Genomic DNA, 16,027 nt, shown 5'->3' with positions numbered 1-16,027 from the left:
AGATGAAGATCTTTAGTATCAGGGTTATGAAATACTACTTGCTCAACATGATCAGCCATAAGGCAGGTTTGAGACTTGATTTTTGATTCTTCATCTTCATCAGAATCGTTCTCCAAGTCTTCCCAAGAAGCCATGAGTTCCTTCCTCTTTCTCTTTTTCGGCTTCTCCTCCTTCTTTAGTTTAGGGCAATCAGATTTGAAGTGTCCAGCCTCCTTGCAGTTGTAGCATATCACTTTGCTAGAATCTTTCCTTGGTTTCCTTGAACCGCTTTCTTTGTTCCTTTCGTTGAGCTTCACCATTTTCTTAAATTCTTTTTGCAAACAAAACAAATTTATTTTCAGAAGAATAATCACTGGATTCATCATATAGAGGGTCAGTAACAGATTTGAGAACTATTTCTTTTCTTTTAGTATCATTTTTCAAATATGTATTTTCAAATGCAAGTAAATTTCCTCTCAGATCATCATAAGTCATGGAATTAAGACCACTACTCTCAGATATCACTATAGCCTTAGTTTCTCACTCTTTTGTGAGACTTCTCAAAATTCTCCTCACAAGCATAGATTCAGGATACGTGATCTCCATAGCATCCAAGCCATTGATGATGATGTTGAACCTTTCGAACAGATCATCAATTGATTTCCCTTCCTTTATTGTGAATATTTCATACTCTCTGTTTAGCATGTCTATTCTGGTCTTCTTCACTAGGGTTGTACCTTCATGAGTGACTTGTAATTTGTCCCAGATTTTCTTTGCTGTTGTGCATCTTGATACCCGTCGGTATTCCTCGAAGCTGATTGCACCGTTGAGCAAGTTGATAGCTTTGGCGTTGAGTTCCACCTTCTTTCTGTCTGCTTCGGTCCAGCTGGCTTCACCCTTGAGAGAGACCACACCATCAGCCCCTGTGGTGGTTGAAAATTGAGGACCTTCTAGGATTATTTTCCAAAGTCTGTAATCTACTGATTGGACAAAAATCTTCATTCTTTCCTTCCAATACGTGTAGTTTTCTCCATTGAAGATAGTAGGTCTGTTGCTTGACTGCCCTTTTATCAGAGTGTAGGCCACCAAGTTTGAGCCACTGTTTTCTGCCATCAGGATCTTTTCTCCAAGCTGCAAAGCTTGATCTCTTTGAGACCAAGCTTTGATACCATTTGATGGTTATCAGTGACTAAGAGAATGGGAGGTTGAATCTTAGCCCCTTTTCACTGAATAACTCTTGCTGCCCTTTTAAAATGCTTAAGGAAATATTTCTTCTTTTTGTCTCGTCACTAGTCAAGAGACTTTTTCTTTTTCTCTTAACCAACGAGGAGATAATTTTCAATTTTGTCTCATACGAACAGAATCAGAATTTGAGTAAAATAGAAAGAGAGAATCACATCCAGAAGTATCTTGGTTCAAACTGCTAAGTGCAATGCAACCTACATCCAATCTCCATCACAACAATGATGGAATTTCACTATAATCAAACAGATTACAGACACCAATTTTCCCTAAGAACTACCCTTCCTATCCAGGACAAGTCCAGAATCTATCATCAATCCTGAACTTGACTTGGTTACCTACCAAACTTTCAACTGCTAAGTGCTAATCCAATTTGTAAGGGAATTCCCATAGAATCATGAAACACAACACAGATGTACAAAGGACCTCTAGGACATCTATGATTTTTTCTTTTTAATTTTGTATACTCTGTCTTTTTTCGCTCTATGGCTTTTTCATACAAACCTTACTGTTTGTCTTTTTCCATGAGACTCAAGACAGACAAAACTAAACAGAAAAATACAATATGAAACACATTGAAGGAGAATAACTTCTGTTAGTTTGGGTAGCTATGAGAACCCTGTGCTTTCACTCTTTTTCTCCTTGCTTCAAGCATTGGTTGTTCACCCTTATTATAGAAGGGGAAGCCTCCAAGGTTGAAACGGTCTAGTCGAGCCAACTTCTTCTTCTTCAATAACAAACCCGGTTCGGACAGAGAGAGTAGAGAGAGAACCAAATGCAAAAATCAACATGCAATTACCTCTCTCTCCTCCCTTCTCACCAAGTTTCATCAATCCGGGTCTTCCATCTTGACTTGCTCTCCAAGAAGGATTCCTAACCCTTGATGAGTCCTTGATGCTTGACAGCTCCTCCTGCTCTATCTTCTGCTTCTCCCCCACGTAGCTACAGTGACTACCTCCTGTGATAGATGAACAAAAGTAGAGACGAGCCATACCCCAGAAATCTTCTTCTCTGACCAAGTTGGATCCCTTCCATTTTTGGGTATAGAGAGCTTGAGACTTCTTCACCACATCTTACCATTAGTGGCAAAGATCTCAGTCACACCTTACTGTAAATCTTCTTTCTGCTAAGGCCATCATCACAATAGCCTCTTGCTTGCACATAGCTTCACTGCTACAGTGCCTCATTTCTGATAGCTTGCTTCCTCTTCTTCTTCTTGACATGACCGAAACTAGTGAGAGAAGAGAGAGAAGAAGGAAAAGCATTCAATGGAATTAAGGAAGAAATTAAAATGAGTTAAGTTTACACTCCCCCTGCCTAGTAACGTGTAGAAATTAAATGCCATCAAATCACTTGCATTTTTATCTTTCATGTTATCAAGGCAATTAAAGCTAGTTCATAAAATTTGAATTCCATCAAAAGTGAGTAAGGATAACCGAAACTAATCAAGCACTACCCCTTTTCCTTCTTTCTTTTCAATTCGGACCAAGCTAGTTGGTTTTTCACCAAAGGTTTAATTGGACTTGCTTAAAGATTTTTCTGGCCCAACTATAATAACAATGCAGCCATAATGATTAAAACATTTTTTGTACCAAGGCTGAATTTTAACTTCACATTGGACTTGTCATTTTTTGGCCCAAAACAAAATCTGCACAACACAAAATTATTAATCAACTAATGTGCATCAAAATTTAAATTAATAATTTTGTAATTAATTATTTTAATAATGTTTGATCATCATCATATTAATTTAGAGTTTTCCAAACTCATTTAGAGTTTTCCAAACTCACCAATAGTCATGCCAACATTATCAATTACCTTCAACCCAATACACGTGCTTGTCTTGCTTCAATTCTTCAGACAGTACAGTCTCTCACCCTCACCCTGTCTGCTTCATTCTCAAGAAACATATTCAGTTAGAAACTTTAACCGTCGAAGACTGGCCTGCAGTGTAGCTGGGTTCAGAAGGAAAGCTTATATACAAGCCACATGGTGAGGATGGCTTCAACAACAAAACCAATCTAGCCAACCTTCTTCCATCTACAAGTTGTGTCGGAAATATCTGCAATCGGTAATCATCTATGGTGGTGCCTATCAACACACCAAATATTCAATTAGCTATTCATGAGTATACTGATCAACTGATCAAGTCAACTTAGAGTCAAGTATTTGGAATCAGATGACAACTTACAGGTCAAGCATCCTTAACAGTTTTGTAAACGCACTACACAATTATCTGAACGAGAAACATATTTCCAGATTAAACCATGATCATGCTTTGCCAGAAGGGATCATATCATGTTATTATTCTCAGGATAAATTTCGGACTTCAAATCCTGCCAAACTTGAAGGCCAGATGGATGCCGATTTACATACAACCGTAAGAATAATTCCTCTGAGCATGCAACTATGGTGCTCAAAGCAAGCCTGGGGTGAACAACTCTATGGTCTCTGAGCCAATTATACATTGATAACCTAAGCTTAACTCTACAAAGTGTATAGGAAAGAAAAGATGGGAAATCGACTAAACTTGATATAGGATATCCTTCATTCACAAGATACTCAATTTTCGTGTTGATCATATCTGTGGTCTGATTAAGAATCTGAGGTGAAGCCTTAATCATTTCGCGAACATCCTTAGCGTCCAAGCCAGCATTAACAATAAAATCATATCTCTCCTGAAGCTCATCTCCCTTACCTCTAAACAGCTTAAAAGCCTGTTTTATTCCCTCCGAGTTCTCTTCGTATCCAAGGCTCAACAAGAACTTTGTTTTCAAGAACTCTGTTTTCAGAGCCCTCATTTCCTTATCCTCAGGGTAAGGCTGAATTTTCCTCCCCACAGCCCAATTCTGCATCCCTTCCGGATTATCCTGCACTAACTTACAGACCCTTTTCTTGCCAACATTCAAGCTACTGAGCAAACTACTAGATTTCTTAATAGTGAATGAACCCATCAGCAAGGAATGAGACTGGAAAATATTCCCAATCTCCGCAGCATGCATATCGATATCAGACAGGAATGTAAAACATTTGCGCAAATTCGACAGAAACATCGACACCCCAATTTGCGGAAACTTGACAAAAATTATAGCTATTTGGTCCAAGGACAACCCTAATTTCACCAAGAACACAATGAGGGACAATGCCCAAACTCCAGAATCCTCAAAACAAACAAAAGGGTGCTGGCCAATCATCTCACCCAACAACTTTTTGTCACTGTAAACCTTCTCAAGCAAGCACAAGAGCTCATGCATAACCCCAAAATTACAACTACTCTCAGCCAACAACTGCTCCTCAATCCAAGTACTACCCTTTTCTTCACCAACAAGACGATTCAATTTCTCCAAAACCTTCACAAGATAAAGGTCAACATCCCCAACCAAAATCCTAGGGCTCAAAGAAATCACCTTTACCAAAGTTGAAGAAGCCACACCAAGCTCTTCATAACTCTGAAACTTGGACACCAGTACCCCACTTTCATATCGAAAAACTTGAGGTGCATCCTTGAAGATCTTTCCCATTTTGTTCCTGGGAACACCATAGTTACACAGAGTATGATAATTCTCCATCAACACAGTGTCATCGTTGATGAACATCATGTCCCTTGGAAGAAGGTGCAAGTATTCAAAAGGCTTCAAACCTGTACTCTCGAAGAATGGTTCGAACTCGTTAATTGGGTGGTAACGGAGGTAACGCGAGATTGATTTCTTGACGTCGCTGGCAGCAGTGTCGATCTTCTTCTTCTGAAGAACCTTGCTCAGAATATCGTTGAGGAAAAAGGGCGAGTTTTTGCACATGTTGTCTGCATCAAGGAACTGCAAGCTCCTTGTGGAATGAAGGTACTCGAGCAATGCGACTTGTGCTTCCTTTCTGACCTTCGAGGGGAACTTGAAATCACAGTTTTTTAGTGCGGATTGGGGAGCAGATTTGGCGCTGTGGAATCTAGGGCTTAGCGAGGGTTTAAGGCAAGTGTGGGAAATTTTGGAGATGAAGTATGTTAACTGGAGTTTCCGGAAATGGGACATAGTGGGTATCGATGGTTTTTGAAACGGAGGCGTTTTGAGTGTTAAAGGTTGTAGCTTGACGAGAATCGTTATGAGTTACGAGACAGAAAAAAGAAAAAAATGTATGATAAGGGGGTACGACGTCATTTTGGCACAAAATGGCAATGGGAAATAAATGGATAAAGAGAAAGAGAGGGTCAACGGGGAAGTAAGCAGGAAGACCCGTCGCCGGCGAAGATGGTGTGGATCAGTGACTAAGTAGAGTGAAGGGAGAGATGATGGATGATGGATGATGGACGATGAACCTAAGCCCAATACCAAATTTTGTGTTTTCTGCGGCGAAGCTCCCCAAGGTCTTACTACATTCTGGTCATAGATGGAAACTTTAACACCTAATTAAAGTACCTGTTAGTTCAAAAAAGTAATAAATGTAAATTCAAACCAACAAACAAGTGTGTTTGATATTTAACCAATCTGTTTTGAAAATCTACTCTGTTACATGCATCATTGATGTAAACTTTTTATCTATAAAAAGAAGTGATTCATTCACTAGAAGGGCAAAATCTTTTTGAGCAAAAGAACCCAATTTATCTCTCCTTTCTTATTACCCATTTTTATGCATCACAATTTTTTTATTTACCCAAGCATCACCATTATTACACACAATTAGTTCATTATCATTCAGACAGTCGCAACATATATTGAGTGTACATAAAAGATTGTTTCTGATTTTGAACATGAGGTTGCTGTCTTCTGAAGTTTGTGTGTCACCGAAAGTTCTACATGAATGAATAATGGAGTTGCCGTTCCTCTCCCTCTCCCTCTCTCTCCCCCTCTGTCTGAAGCCCCCATTCATTCTCATTATCAAATTCTCCCTCCCCAACTTATTAGTAAATATGTGTGACTTAAAGTCTTCAACTAAAAACAAGACAGCAAATACCCCTTGATATATATGTAGGGCCAAGCAAGCATGATTAAAATTGAACAAGCTCACTGCAAACAAAGTATATAATATATATAATATATCGTTACTGAATCTGTTGAAGTGAGAACCATTAGATTGAAAACATAAATTTAAAAACACATGCAAACAAAGTATTTTAATATTGCACCTCAAGAAAGAAAACATAAATTTATAACAATCCAACATGCGTGGCATACATAACAATTTCATCCATCAACAATAACATAGTCATTCATAACATTGTTGAACTTTTAAATTGGAACAAAATTTTCTGCTTTTAGCTTCTATAGACAGTGAAATTAAATTAAACAAGGGGCAAAAAAATATATAAATTAATAATTGCCCGAAAGAACAAATTTCAGCTCAACACTGTCCCAAGAACTATTGTCAAAGCTTACAGGGACAAAAAAAAATGCATGTAAAAGCAGAAAATGGTACCACGAAGGGGGGGCTGGAGAAGAGGACGGCGCGGCAATGCTCGAGACGGAGAGACTCGACGGTGGAAATGCTGCTTCCTCAGCCGCGACCGAGCTATGGCCGCCTGGATCTGGGTTTGCATCTCTCGCAGGGAGGGAGTTCAGTGGCTGGTGTGATGTGAGACTGAGAGATAAAAATTTTAGTAATATGTATGTCATATTTACGTTATTAAATTTTTAAATTAAGATTTAATATTTAAAATAAAATATTAGTATATTTTGAATTTTAAATGTTGTTACATTATTTATTTTTATTTTTACATTTTGACAAATATAAATAAAATATTTTTTATTTTTAATTTTTTAAACTTTAAATCTGATCTTAAAATTGCCATTTTTTAAAAAAATTAATTAAATAGATCTAAATTGAGTAAATTCAAACTAACAAATTTTAAATTTTAACATTTAATTTTAGAGTTGTATCTATTAGTTTAAATTACATAATATTTAATTCTAAATTATAATTTAGTATATCTTAAATAATACATGAAAAAATTATTAGTAATTCTGTATTTTGTCTTAACTTTTTTTATTTCGATGCTTTATTTTATTAGATATTATCAGTATTTTTTTTGTTCACCATTATTAATTTTGTTTTTAAGTGGTTTTTTAATTCCTTAAGTTCAACCTGATTTTTATAAGTTTTATGATTTTTATTGTAAACTTAAATTTTAAAATTTGCCTAAGGCTTAGGCAAACTTTATACAGTTTTTTAAACAGTTCGTCTAAGACCTCAACGAATTATGTGACATTTGCTAAAGTTTCTCTAGAGTTTGGGCAAAATTTTTCCAAATTTAAAAAAAAAAAAAATTTCTCAAAAATAGAAATAATTTAATTTGTTATAGCAATTAATATTTTTTTATTTTATTATTAAAAAAAATTCCATATCTAATCGAAAGTATTATTTTAAAATACCATGCAAAGTTATAGACAATTTATAAATAATAATTTCATCAAATAGTTTGTGGTTTTATTTTAAAAAGTTAGTAACCTTGAAATTAGGGGTGTGCATGGGCCGGGTGAAACCGGGTTTGGTGTGACCCAGACCCGACCCGAAATATATACCGGGCCTATTTTTAAGACCCGAACCCGACCCTAGACCCGATGAAATCTATACACTTTCGGGCCACGATTATACCGGGTAAAAACCGGGTGAAAACCGGGTCGTTAACATTATATTACCTTGATACCTTCTTGTAAGTTAGCATGTAAAAATATCCAAATTTCTAAGACTCCAATCATTATTTGACATGGTAAAATTCACTTAGAAATATATACTAAGAACCAACTCTTCTCTAAAATTAAAGCATAACCATAATCAATACTAATATTGCCTAATAATACCAAATATTTAAATCAATACAAATAACACAATATTATGCATTAGTCTAAAGTCTTATGCATTTTAAACATAAAATATTAACTTATAGTCTTATATATAATGACTAATAACACAAAATATTAAGGTTTACAACACTTAAATTTCACATAATAATAGCCATCATCCATCACTAATAACCAAGGTAGAAAAAATCGAGATTTTACGTGAAATCGAAAAAGTAAATAAAAAACGTAAAACGTAAAATCTTAATAAGATTTAAATCGTAAAATCGTCAGACTTAGTACAAATTTCGTAAAATCGATAAACTCATTTAAAATCGTAATATCGGAAGATTTTAAGAGTTAAATCGAGATTCTAGCTACTATGCTAATAACACAAAATATTAATTATATATGATGACCGGGCCACCGGGCCGATTTCGGGTGACCCGAGCTATGGCCCAGACCCGACTCGAAATTATGACCGGGTCTATTTTTGAGACCCATACCCGGCCCTAAACCCGATGAAATCACACCAAATTAACCCCTAAAGTGTTCGGAACCGGGCCGGGTCTTCGGGTCGGGCCGGGCCATGCACACCCCTACTTGAAATGCAGCAGGGAAAAATAAAAGTGAAGAAAAAAAAAAAAAGTAGTATCCAAGCATTTGATACTATAATTTGCTTTGACTGTTGGACAGTTTCTAATTGTACAAATACCACCTGCATTTCTCTCTGTATCTAATTTATACCACAGTTAATTTCCCTTCCTCCTCAGTTTTCTCTCACTTCCTCCTCAGTTTTCTCTCGGTATAAGTAATCTAAATGAAGGCTTGGTCAGTTGGACTCCTTTCGACTTCACCTAAAACCATTAATCTACATACCAGAATTTTGTATTTGGCAAAATAAAACCATCGAAATGTTTTTCATTCTATAATAATCAATAAAGTACATAAAAAATGTTCTAATCACAGGAGTACCTAACCAAGTATTACAACTTACATGTAAAATGTCAAAATCCTACCTAAGTGTGGCAAAATGGCCAAAAAAAATTTTTTATAATAAAACAAGGAGAAAATAGAGCATTACATATAACCAATGATGCTTTGACAGCTTCTAAGGGCTAATTTGGACTGAAGAGAAAAGAAATAAAAAGGAAAAATAATATCACCATACCCAATTTGATATACTCATTGCTTGGGATAGTAATAAGGGTAGTTGTTCATTGCCACAGGTTGGGTTGGGATACCAAGTTGATCTTTCTTTGCAAAAGAAGTTGGATAAGGAACATGTCCTTGAGCTGCATAAGGAGAAGGTACACTGGGAGGGCTTTGATAAGAAGGGTATGATGCTATAGTTTGTGGGTAAGTGTAACCAACTGGCAGGGTAGTACCAAGATGAGTTTTTCCAGGTTGCACATATCCTGAGGCCATAGGTAAGGCTGCCATTGGAACCACTCCTGGGGAAAATGATGTCTGGCTAGTTTTACTCTTGTGCGAATCAGCATATTTTACTATTATATTCCTTCCCTGCCATCAACCAAAAATAACAAGACATGGCAACAATACTTACATACAACATGAATTGCAGGTATAATAAGAAATTCAGCTAACAAGGCTAGGTGAGCTAGGTAATTAATTTACAATGCAAGAAACATCAAACAGTATGAACTATGGTTACTAATATGCATGTATGGAATATTTTGCTCTCTCTTTTTTCATACAAAGAAGAAAAAAGCAAGTAAACTTGAAACAAGAACTCTAAGGCAAGCAAGGAGTACTGTAGCAATAAGATCAATGTATAGTATAGCATCTCCAAAAAGAAAAATAAAAATATATAGTATAGCATCACGACATAATCATGATGATGCCTTTCCTTCTAGAATCTTATAACAATTTTGATGACTTCCTTGTTACAACTCCAAGTTGGAGCCAAAAAAAAGTGGGTTGTACTCACAGCTCATCTAAAGGTTGATAAAACATTAAGGTATTCACTTACCCCAAGAGTCTTTTGTTGGTCATCGATGGCCTTCTTTGCAGCTTCTGATGTCTTGTATGTAACGAAGCCAAAACCACTACAATGAGAAATTAAACAATAATAATACAGGCTAATCAGGTAAAACAATGTTGGTAAAAAAATTAAACAATAGCATATTGTATGCAAATAAAGCATTTCACTACTTTTACCGTGATTCATTTGTATCCTTGTCATATGCAACTGAACCTTCCTCTATTTCACCATGCCTTGAAAAATAGTTAAGCAGCATTTCACTCGTGACTTCGGGCGATAAGCTACCAATATAAAGCTTCCTCTGGGCAAGATCAGGAGCACTACTTGATCCACTAAGTCCTTCACAAGCCAGATTACAGACGGCCAATCTTCCCTGAAAGAAAAAATCTTGTCAACAAAGGGATTAAAAAAAAAAAGAAAAGGAAATTTTAACAACTAAATTACAGTCCAGAAGAATGTAAACAAAGGCAAAAATTAAGCAACGGCATGTGTTATATCAGTTCAGAAATGTCTCTTAGTAAAAAGTTTTTCAGATTGGGTTTATCTATCTTGTACCCTTAGGACACATGTTAATTGAGAAAAGTTTTATTGAAAATACAAAAAAAAATTAAGTTTTCAATGCATTTGTTTTACATTTATTAAAAAAATTAAAAAAAAAAAAACCTTCCACTTAGCTAAACTCAAAGCTTACTGTTAATAAGTGAATCATCTCTAAACACCCCCTTTCTCTCTCTTTCCAAAAGTTAAATTACTCGAGAAAATTGCTATATGAAAAACAGAGATGTTTCAGTTTGGGGGAAAAGTTAGTGATGATATTCCGAAAAATAAATAGCAGATGAATGCAAAACTCAAATTGGATTTCTAAATTGAAAGCATTGAAAAGGGGCAAAAGCTTACATCAATTAACTTGCTAGGTGCTCTCAATGCTTGCTGAGTTGATTCCATGTACTTGTAAGTGATAAAACCATAGCCACGAGATTTTCCTGTATTCTTATCATGGATGACAGCCCCTTCCTCAATTTCTCCATGCTCTTGAAATGCCTGAAAATGTAAAAGCAAAAGAGCCATGTAAAAAGAACGAAGAAACAAGTGTATTTTACTTTTTGAGTGTCTTGGGTTGGCTCTAGATGAAAGAAGCAAGAACATGCATGAGTGCGTGACGCACAATACAAAACACAATGATGAATGCACTCACAACACGCAAGGTTTCTGACGTGGTGTTCCAAGCCAAGCCACGAACAAAAAGCTTTCGATGAACAGGATCAACACTCGCAATACTTTTTATTTCTTGTGCAATTGAAGGATATTGAGACCCTCTTTATGCCACAACATGCAAACAAACACATACAATCAAGTACACTATCCATCCACGCCTACTATTTGGTTGAAAATAATAGAATGAAAAGAAGGAAATTGACGCACAATTTAGCGAGAAGGTCGATGAGCTGAGCTTTAGAGAGGGGTTCAATGAGGACGCGCAGCTCTTCCTTTGAGGGACACTCACCATTTGCAGCCTCCTCCAGCTTTCTCTTCTTCAAATCTTCCATTTCCTTCTTTCTTGCACTTCACCTTCTTCGCCTTCGTAGTTCGTGTACCTCGTTTCCTTACCCACTCACTCGATTTGGGCCGGGCTTTCTTTTTTCAACTTTAAATAAAAAAAGTTTGGGTGTCCTGAAGTTTGACAAAAATTTTAAAAATATCCTTAAGTTTTATTTTGTTTCAATTTTGTCATAAAAATTTTTGATTTGCATCAAATATACCCCTAACGGCTAATTTTTCAAAAAATTTAAAATCAATTCAACAACAATTTCATAAAAATAACCCTCAATACAAGCAAATCAAGCATAATTTTCATGCATTATTGTTAGATTGGTCTTAATTTTTTTTAAAATTTAGCCGGTAGAGGTATATTTGACGCAAATCGAAAACTTTTGGGACAAAATTGAAACAAAATAAAACTTAGAGGTATTTTTGAAATTTTTATCAAACTTCAGGGACAAAAAGTATACTTTACCCAAAAAAATTTTATTTTTTCGGTTGTCCACAATCTTTCCAATTCGACAGTTCAAAGACCGTTGTATATCTGAGTTTCATTTAAAGGTCTGTTGCTGATTAATAGTTTGCTGCAAACACAAGGCGGAATTCAAATCCTGACACTTGGATAAGCGAACGAGTAAGTTGACTATTCTCGACCAACCCAAGTTGGTTTTAAAAAGAAGTTTTTATTTAAAATACAATGTTTTAACTTTTATTGGTTGTTAACCAAAAAAATCTTTTATCTTGGTTGATCGAGTGGTCAGATCACTACTAATCCACTTGTTTGCTTAAGTAAGTATCGACGATTCATGTTGCATGCAATAATTTATTGATCACGATAGACTCTTAAATAAAACTTGGATTTATGAAAAAAAATTAGCCACCAATATATTTTATGTATAAATAATTAAATACATGTGTGATTTAATTTATTTTTAATGTATATTTATATTTTAACACATATTATATACTAATAAATAATTTTAGTGGCTGATTTTATTATTCAGCTAGTATAGTCGGATTATATGTATTTTATATCATATTCAATTAACATTTGTTTATTGAATACACGTTTCCTTACCTAATATAAGATTTGACATCAAAACTGAATTTCAACCTTGAACATAGTTAATTCCTATATATACCGTTAAATCCCTGCTTAGCTTCTGTGTATATTTATAATTATTATACTTTAGGAAAAGTTGCTTCAAAAATATTCCAAAGATTATCATTCTATCATTTATAATCATTCTATACATTTATTTAGTTACAACCGGACCATACAATATAACCATGGACTCGGTGTATTAACTAAGATTAATTTGGCATCCAACTTCGATAATTATTATGCTAAAAATTACAAAATAGACTAATAAATTAATTAAACGTGTTTCCATAATTAAGCAACTACCATAAAAGGATCCGTCTCTCTTTCACATTTATCTGCAATCCAATAATATTGGTTATTGCATGAAAAAGCATATATATAGCATGGCCATATGGCACATAATTATAGAGGTGGCAAAATAGATTAACATATCAAAACAATTGACCCATCTCACATCAATGTCTTAAGGGTTATTTAATTTCTTTCCCACTTTTGTTTCTTTCTTTTTGTTGATCTAACATCATCTTGAGCTGCTCCCTTTGCTGTTCAATCAGCATTTGCAAAGTTCGTTGCATCTAATAAGCCATAAAGCAAAATAGCCTCGTTACAATAATAATTAACAATAAAATTAGGATACATGTATATGTGTCCAATGGCCACTTTTGCTCAAGTAATTGATGATTACCTCCAGTTGTTGATGAATACTCCTGCGGACCTCTTGTTGAAGTTGTTGTGATTCCTCAATTTGTATTTGTCTGCTAGAAAGCGAAGCAATCTATGACTTTATACATATATATAGTATGTTTATATGGTTGTTTGCAAAATAAAAATGCTAGGTGCACGTTAAAAATCTGGTATCAAATTAGTTATCATGTACTATATTTTTGTATAAATATATGTTGTTTAATTAATTTTATGGTTGATTTTTTGTTGTGCAAGTTGTTTTCAAAGTGAAGGGACTAGTAATCAAATGGATTAGGGGCAACTAATCCGACGATCAATAAATAAAGAGTGAATACCCGATCCGGCCCCTGATAATTACCTCGAAAGGACAACGAGGTCCCAAAAAAAAAAACATCCAATCTGGTGCTAATTTTTTTTTTGGAACTGATTAGCCTTTGTACCAAAAAAAAATAATATTGATTTTTTTTTTGTACAGGAACCTCGTTGTCCTTTCGAAATAATTGTCAGGGGTTGGATTAAGTTTTTTTTTGGTCAAAAACCTCATCGAGATAATTGTCAGAGCTCTTTTGGGTTTTTCTCATAAATTAAAAGTATCATAGCAACACATAACTAGGTTGCTGTAACTCAGTTGATCGATCTTACATTTTGTGTTGAAGCTGATGAGTGACATCTGTTTTATCTCCTTCCTCAAATGATCTTTCTGATAGTCAAGACAGTACATACTCGTCACATACATGTACATAATTTACACTCATCAGAATATGAGTATTACGTTTAATTCTTAAGTGTTCTCAAGAAATATGTAACAATTAGCACATTAAAATTGTTGAAAACAATAAATAGTATCTTATTAGTTAGTTACCATGTGAAGCTTTGTGGTGCCATATTGTAGACCTATATTTCTGCAAGATAATATAAGTATATAACTAATAGTTAGTTTAATAGCAAATGAGGTACATAACATATATAGAGCAATAAACACAGTCAAAACTAAAAATAATAATAGTTTGAATGAAATTACCTGCAAGTGACTTTTAATGTGTGTAATTGACAACAAATCAGATTTCATCATATCTAATATAGCCTTAGGCTTTGCCTCTGCCATGAATTAACCAAGGAATTAATAGTAAGAGATATATAGATAGAAGAAGAGATTTTAGTTGCTGTATGTGTTGAGAATTGTGAACTTACTATGCGGACCACCGAGTCTATTAACAACGGTCATGAATGGCTCATGCAGATCTTTGGTCCATCTTATTCTTCTTTTAATCGATGATGACGATGATGATGATGGACCTCTCCTATAACCACAGTTGCTAGAACCACTCACATAGCCTTGCTTTTCTGTCTTTGACCATATATATAGTGTGTGATTAGTGAATGAGTTCCCCTAGGGAAATAATAGACTATTCTAGAATAACCATCCGAATACTAGAGGAAATAAACATTTTCTCAAAATTTTAAACTGATTTTTGGATTCACTAAAAATCGAACTCTTGGCCTTTCGGATCTATAACTTTAATGCCATGTCATGATACCACTCATCCCAAAAGCTTCAGCTGATGGAAAAAGGTAACACTAATGATTATATCTCTAATACTCCCTAAACTTCCATTTCCATTGGCTCCTCATACTTTCCCTTAATGAATTAATTTGTTAGAATACTAACTAGATAATTAGTTGTGCAATTTGTCAACGAACTATAACTCAAATGGCATAATCTCCCCATACTCACCTAAAAGGTTGTGGGTTTGAGTCTCCTTATCTTTATTCTAACGAACTAATTCACTAATCAGACACTATAACAGAATTTATTCACATCAGCACTTTCTAACTAACTAATATTTAATTCAAGAAATCATTATGTAACTTATTCAAGTCATTAATTTCTACTAATGAAGGAAAGAAGAAAAGGAGGTAAATTTATAAGAAGTAATAAGAACCTGATTTGTTTGAAAGCAAATCTGAAGAGGCTTCTCATGATGATCTGTAGCATCATATTGATCATGATCATCACCAATGAGTAGTTTATTACTATGAACATGATGTTGTTGTGGATAGTGTTGATGGAAGATTAGCACATCATTAGCAGCAACATCAGAGTATGAAGAAGGAATAGTGTTGCATCTTTCATAAGAGGAATAGCTATCTGCACTACTACTGCTAATACTAGAAGACTCAACTGCATCAACAACTGTTCCTGTTGTTAATGGAAGCTCAAAGTTCCAAGCAGAAGCAGGAACCTCATCATAATAGGGCTCATAACTACTCTGACCTTGTTCCCAGCACTCACCACTACTACTTCCGTACAGATATTGGTACATGCTTCTCTCTTTCTCTCTCTTTTGCAAATGCTATAGCACTTGGTTTATGTGTCTTCATCTCTTCATTTATATCCCCAAACAAAACCTTGTTACTAAAAAAAGTAATTTATATCTCTCTGTTTCTCTTCTTTATTAATAATGTATGAGGACATAGCTTTGTCCAAGTGCATAGAGAATTTCCGAATGTACAAAGACAATTTTCTTGTCTCAATTCAAACATAGCTTGTGGTTAGCTTCATAGAGATACCAATAGTCACCTACATCATATATATATACTATAGTCTTAGCTTATTTTATAAGAGATTCACATATACCACTTGTAATTGTTTAATCAATTTTGTGACATTGTGACTCAGCACAAACAATGCATTGAGTTAAGAGC

The 16,027-nt window shown here is 34.8% G+C and overlaps 3 protein-coding genes across 10 annotated transcripts; all 3 read right to left on the bottom strand.

Moving 5' to 3' along the window:
• Nucleotides 1-1,419: 1,419 nt before the first annotated feature.
• Nucleotides 1,420-6,833, bottom strand: LOC112756454 (transcription termination factor MTEF18, mitochondrial). 6 transcript variants are annotated; one of them, XM_025805055.2, is made up of 5 exons: nucleotides 6,628-6,798; nucleotides 3,413-5,630; nucleotides 3,040-3,312; nucleotides 2,814-2,869; nucleotides 1,420-2,452 (listed from the first exon to the last, which is right to left on the bottom strand). In XM_025805055.2, exon 2 carries the CDS (start codon nucleotides 5,244-5,246, stop codon nucleotides 3,513-3,515), a length of 1,734 nt encoding a protein of 577 aa, XP_025660840.1. In that variant the 5' UTR covers nucleotides 5,247-5,630; nucleotides 6,628-6,798; the 3' UTR covers nucleotides 1,420-2,452; nucleotides 2,814-2,869; nucleotides 3,040-3,312; nucleotides 3,413-3,512. The 6 variants fall into 6 exon arrangements, with proteins under 6 accessions (XP_025660840.1, XP_025660837.1, XP_025660842.1 ...); XM_025805052.2 differs by having other exon boundaries at nucleotides 1,420-2,869; XM_025805057.2 differs by lacking the exon at nucleotides 2,814-2,869.
• Nucleotides 6,834-8,872: 2,039 nt separating this feature from the next.
• Nucleotides 8,873-11,616, bottom strand: LOC112758653 (UBP1-associated protein 2C). The gene is made up of 6 exons (XM_025807365.2): nucleotides 11,416-11,616; nucleotides 11,189-11,309; nucleotides 10,891-11,034; nucleotides 10,170-10,366; nucleotides 9,982-10,057; nucleotides 8,873-9,512 (listed from the first exon to the last, which is right to left on the bottom strand). The coding sequence occupies exons 1-6, from the start codon at nucleotides 11,538-11,540 to the stop codon at nucleotides 9,174-9,176; spliced, it is 1,002 nt and encodes a 333-aa protein (XP_025663150.1). The 5' UTR covers nucleotides 11,541-11,616; the 3' UTR covers nucleotides 8,873-9,173.
• A 1,127-nt stretch (nucleotides 11,617-12,743) lies between these two features.
• On the bottom strand, nucleotides 12,744-15,745 carry LOC112758930 (uncharacterized). Of its 3 annotated transcripts, none has more exons than XM_025807722.3 (8): nucleotides 15,265-15,745; nucleotides 14,513-14,669; nucleotides 14,343-14,419; nucleotides 14,184-14,223; nucleotides 13,964-14,021; nucleotides 13,323-13,395; nucleotides 13,092-13,212; nucleotides 12,744-12,972 (listed from the first exon to the last, which is right to left on the bottom strand). In XM_025807722.3, the coding sequence occupies exons 1-7, from the start codon at nucleotides 15,643-15,645 to the stop codon at nucleotides 13,108-13,110; spliced, it is 891 nt and encodes a 296-aa protein (XP_025663507.1). In that variant the 5' UTR covers nucleotides 15,646-15,745; the 3' UTR covers nucleotides 12,744-12,972; nucleotides 13,092-13,107. The 3 variants fall into 3 exon arrangements, with proteins under 3 accessions (XP_025663507.1, XP_072075827.1, XP_025663508.1); XM_072219726.1 differs by having other exon boundaries at nucleotides 13,323-13,392; nucleotides 15,265-15,742; XM_025807723.3 differs by having other exon boundaries at nucleotides 12,744-13,212; nucleotides 13,323-13,392; nucleotides 15,265-15,740.
• Between the last annotated feature and the right edge of the window lie 282 nt (nucleotides 15,746-16,027).

The sequence above is a fragment of the Arachis hypogaea genome, chromosome 16 (assembly GCF_003086295.3).
Source record: "Arachis hypogaea cultivar Tifrunner chromosome 16, arahy.Tifrunner.gnm2.J5K5, whole genome shotgun sequence".
NCBI classification, from domain to species: domain Eukaryota; kingdom Viridiplantae; phylum Streptophyta; class Magnoliopsida; order Fabales; family Fabaceae; genus Arachis; species Arachis hypogaea.
This window is presented reverse-complemented; position numbering and strand designations above follow the sequence as displayed.

Bases quoted from the DNA above. Each gene is read 5' to 3' on its own strand.
- LOC112756454 (XM_072219229.1), bottom strand. From the start codon at position 5,246: ATGTCCCATTTCCGGAAACTCCAGTTAACATACTTCATCTCCAAAATT.
- LOC112758653 (XM_025807365.2), bottom strand. From the start codon at position 11,540: ATGGAAGATTTGAAGAAGAGAAAGCTGGAGGAGGCTGCAAATGGTGAG. The intron at 11,310-11,415 runs GTGCGTCAATTT...TGTGGCATAAAG, and splicing joins ATCGACCTTCTCGCTAAATT to AGGGTCTCAATATCCTTCAA. The intron at 11,035-11,188 runs GTGAGTGCATTC...TTACATTTTCAG, and splicing joins CGTCAGAAACCTTGCGTGTT to GCATTTCAAGAGCATGGAGA.
- LOC112758930 (XM_025807722.3), bottom strand. From the start codon at position 15,645: ATGTACCAATATCTGTACGGAAGTAGTAGTGGTGAGTGCTGGGAACAA. The intron at 14,420-14,512 runs GTAAGTTCACAA...AATTCATGGCAG, and splicing joins TAGACTCGGTGGTCCGCATA to AGGCAAAGCCTAAGGCTATA. The intron at 13,396-13,963 runs GTAAGATCGATC...TTCGCTTTCTAG, and splicing joins CATCAGCTTCAACACAAAAT to CAGACAAATACAAATTGAGG.